Source organism: Dendrobium catenatum, unplaced genomic scaffold (assembly GCF_001605985.2).
Source record: "Dendrobium catenatum unplaced genomic scaffold, ASM160598v2 original_scaffold_65093, whole genome shotgun sequence".
In the NCBI taxonomy this organism is placed as follows: Eukaryota; Viridiplantae; Streptophyta; class Magnoliopsida; order Asparagales; family Orchidaceae; genus Dendrobium; species Dendrobium catenatum.
In genome coordinates this window covers 107-4,485 of record NW_021383543.1, presented here as the reverse complement: position 1 = coordinate 4,485, position 4,379 = coordinate 107, and the positions used below count along the sequence as shown (strand labels likewise).

The window sequence follows — 4,379 nt, the reverse complement described above, 5'->3', positions numbered from 1 at the left end:
ATTAAAAATCAAAGAAACCTTTCCCAAGCATACATTACAATTGCTATAACTGATAGATCTCATCAAAGAAACCTGATGTTCAACATTGAACCAATCTCCTTGAAATTTATGCTCCTTCCCTTAGTGATTGCTTATAGTTTCTTCTGGTTTGTCTTCCTAAACTTATGATGTATTTCTTTATTATATTGACGAAAGACTTCTTTGAATGTTCTTTGGTCTTATGAGCTTTTGTTTAATAGCCACAAGTCATTGTCATGGCTCTTAATTTTGAACTTTAGGTGACTTAATTTAATGTATTTGTCATATTTGATTATGTAGTTCAAATTCGAGTCTATATAATAAAACTAATTTACCCCTATGCTTCATTTATTGATGTATTTTTTAACGTTATTTAGAGTTCCAAATTTTATGCTAGAGCTGTTATATATTTACTTTCAATAAATTTGTTTCGAGGTTGATTTTCTAGATCCCTAAGGAGTCGAGACATGTAAGTATGTGCCCAATTGTGCTAGGCTCATTTAATTCTTTCTGAGTTCGAACCCGAGGCCTAACTCGATCTTGGCTTATTAAAATATTTTACGCTCGAGCTAATTTAGAAAGCCTTACCTTGACTTGATTTCTCATTTTTAAAATAAAATCTAAGTTTTTTTTTTAAAAAAAAGTTAATTTAATAATTAAATATATTATAAAATATTAATTTAAATTAATTAAGTGGCTCAATAAACATAAATTTGGATATAGGCTCGAGCTGAAGTCATAGCTGATGAGAGGTCAAAGTCCCAATTAAATCACGACCGTTCATTGGGCTCTCTCTCATCGCTGCTGTAGAATTTAAATGGGCCTGTGCGGCGGCCCAGATTGTTTCCACCGCCAATATATACCTCAGCTCTTGTGAAGCGCATATTCGAAAGCTCCACTGCACTTTTTTGTTTTTTCTTGTGAAGAGCTAAAACCCCTCATCCCTCCTGAGCAGCGGCCGGCGGCAAACCTCCGAACATGTCGGCCTTCATCTCGCTTGGATGCTCTAGTTCTTTTATCTGTGGAGAGGCTGTTGGCTCTCGTGCGGCTCGGTTCGTAACCGCGTCTCGGTTGCCGAGGTTGAAACCGGCGACGCTGTCTTATCGCGCGTCAGCATCAGCAAAGACCACTGTTATCTCTGAGGAGACGGGGCCGAAGAAGCCGGCGAGGGGCATCACGAAGCCCAAGCCAGTGTCGCCGGCAATGCAAGCCTTCCTCGGAGTAAAGGAGATACCGCGGACGCAAGCCCTAAAGCAGATTTGGGCCTACATCAAGGAGAATAATCTCCAGGTTTTCCATCTGGCTTTGGTTTTGATAAGAAGCTTCTGTAGTTTTTTAGGGTTTTGATGATGGGGTTTAGGGGCTATTTATAGGTCGGAAGAACTTAACATCCGTTAGGGTTTTGATGGTATTTCTGCTACATATTGGAATATCTAAAGGCAAAAGAAATGATGAAAAATTTAATCGTGATGATTCTGATGGACGTTGCTTGCTTTTGTTGGAAACTTAGTAGTTAATATTTGGACTTTTGTAACCTTATCCTTAAAAGGATACTATTCGTCGCTTATTAAAACCCCAAAGGGAGGCGGTGGTAGAGCCATAGACGTAACTACAAAGAAGAGTTTGCTAGTGTGACTTTATAAAAAGGGCGAGAGATCGAATGCTCTTGGAATCCACTCAAAGCTTCCTTCGGAGTAGATTTTGGATTATTAAATCTACTCAACCACTTTTAGTTCATTTTCTTATTCTTGAGTCACATCTACACTACATGTAATGCTGATGAGTGGCTTAAGGTTTCCCTCCTTCATTGCAACGGAAGTAGGTGTTACTCTACAAACCATTATAAATTTTGCCTTCTTTATGGGTTGTAGTCCTCTTATCTCTCCAGTGTTGATGTATACATTGCCATGATTAGTTTAATAGTAAGTCGAACCCCACACAGATGTACATAGAAGAAGTTGTTGCGGCAACTAGATAACCAGAGGGAGAGTTTGACTTTAACAATAACTTTAGCACGTTGAGTTTGATCCATTTGGAATCCACTGGAAGAATCCTTAGAAGTGGATTTTGGAGTTATAAATCTACTCAACAACTTTTTTTCTTTATTTTTTCATTGTTGCATGTACTCTACATGTTATTAGTGGTGTAAGGTTTACCCCTTTCATTACAATGGATGTAGGTGTTACTCACCAAGTCACTTTAAATTTTGCCTTCTTTATTTTGTCGTATTTCTCTCATTTCTCTGGTGTTGATTTATACATTGTTCATAGTTAGGTTTGTAGTAAGTCAAGCCATACACAAAACTACAAAGAAGGATTTGTTGGGACAACTTGATAACAAGAGGGAGAGATTGATTTCAACGAATGCTTTGGCACATTGAGTTGAATCCTCTTGAAATCCACTCAAGGCATCCTTTGGAGTAATAAATTTGTTCAACCACTTTTAAACCTTCATTTTCTCGATATTGAGTCTCATGTATTATACATGTAAAACTTCGGGGCATTGACTTGAATCCTCTTGGAATCCGCTTGAGGTGCCCTTTGGAGTAGGTTTTGGAGTAATAAATTGGCTCAACCACTCTTAAACCTTCATTTTCTCTTTGTTGAGTCTCATTTACTTTACATGTAATACTTGATGAGTAGCTTAATGTTTCCCTCCTTTGTTACAACCAATATCGGTGTAACTCACCAAACCACTATAAAAATTGCCTTCTTTGCGTGTCATAGTCCTCCAATCTCTTTGGTGTTGATGTATATATTGTTTAATATTAGGTTTCTAGTAAATTGAGCCGCACATAGTACAAAAAAAGTTTTTTTTAGCAAGTTGATAGCAAGCTTTATTTTTCTCATCATATAACTCTTTCAATTGTATGATATGCATGTGTGAGATTTATGAATTAATATGAAAAGAAAAGGAAATTGAATGAGTTAAAAGCTCATTTGGGGTTTGCAGTTAGCATATTCTTTTTATGCACAAATATTATAAGAGAGAGTAGATTAGTATGATTTTCATATGTGCAAGCAGGGTGAGGAAAATTAAGAAAAATTCTCTTTTATTCTTATGCCCCGGTCTTCTTCCTCTAATCTATATCAAAGCCTAGTTTGTCTTTTTTTTTTTCCTGTCGTTAAATTGGAATCTTGGGAGTTAATGAGTGTGGTTTACAAAAGCTTCACTCGTGACCGTGCTATGGTGTAAAAGAGCAAAGTTTCTTAATATTTTTGTATCTTGGGAACAAAGATGATTATAAATCTTGTGTGAAGAGAATATTCTGTATTCTAAAGACAAACAAACCATGCCCATGGATCAAGCTTGTTTCTCTTTAACTCAGATAAATTTTTTTGGTTCATGATAGTTTGCACTGCAAGTTCTTCATTTTTCTAACTTTTTATAAATTTTGCTCAACTATAAATATTGCAGTATTCAATAGCTAGCATGTTTAACTTTCCTAAAGTATTATTTTATTGTTCTAGGATATAATACTTGGGCGTTCTGTTAATACCTATTTTGTGGAAGTTTCCTTTATTTTTTTCTGCGCATCTTCAACATGGAACTTCTCTTATAAAAAAAGTATCTTAAAACTGCATTCTCTAATTATACTTTTTTTATATACAAGATTAGTCATCTAGAGTTTTCTGTTGGGGTAAGCTTCTTTGAGATGAAATATATTTTGAAAATCAACTTGTAACTATTGAATGCCTAAGATACATTATTGAATTCTAGAAGTAATGTAAAATGTCTTAGAGCTTTTCATGCAAAACTAAAATGAGTTGCCAAAAATCATGCAATAACGACATAAAATCCGTAGGTTAAAAACTCATAATCTTGGATAACTATCTGCTAACTTTGATGAAAATCTAGAACAAACAAATTTAGAAGAAAATCAAATGATTCTTTAAAAATGTAATACTTGATGAGTAGAAGAGAAAATAATAATATAAAATCCTTCTCTGTACAAGTTCAGGAACAAGTAAATCACACTGATTCTTTAAACATTCAGTCTAGTTAAAAATTAAATTGTATCCTATTTGATTAAAGTTAATCTCTCAAATCAGTAACAGAATATTGAACAAAAAATTGTAGAAGAGAAATAATTCATTAGAAGCAAGCATTTTGCGTGGAAAAGGAAATAATCTGCGCAGAACTCTTAAAGTATCTCACTTAATTAAGGAATTGAATCCTACAAGTGAAAATAATAATATATCCAATTAGAATTTTATGTAAATAGCTATATTTTTATTTTGTGCATGCCTTGGGCCATATTTATAATCAGGAAGCTTTTTAGAATTCCCCTTTCCATTGGTAAAAGGAGTCATATATGGCTGTTGCCACAAGAAGAAAACAACTCCCGCATTTGACTTCAG

General features: G+C 34.7%; 1 protein-coding gene across 1 annotated transcript; it reads left to right on the top strand.

Annotated features, from left to right (window-relative positions):
• The first annotated feature begins 878 nt into the window (after positions 1 to 878).
• LOC110105416 (upstream activation factor subunit spp27-like) lies at positions 879 to 1,374 on the top strand. The gene has a single exon (XM_020834947.2). The coding sequence runs from the start codon at positions 997 to 999 to the stop codon at positions 1,363 to 1,365; it is 369 nt and encodes a 122-aa protein (XP_020690606.1). The 5' UTR covers positions 879 to 996; the 3' UTR covers positions 1,366 to 1,374.
• The last annotated feature ends 3,005 nt before the right edge of the window (positions 1,375 to 4,379 follow it).

Excerpts from the sequence above, each read along its gene's own strand:
- LOC110105416 (XM_020834947.2), top strand. The coding sequence starts at position 997 with ATGTCGGCCTTCATCTCGCTTGGATGCTCTAGTTCTTTTATCTGTGGA.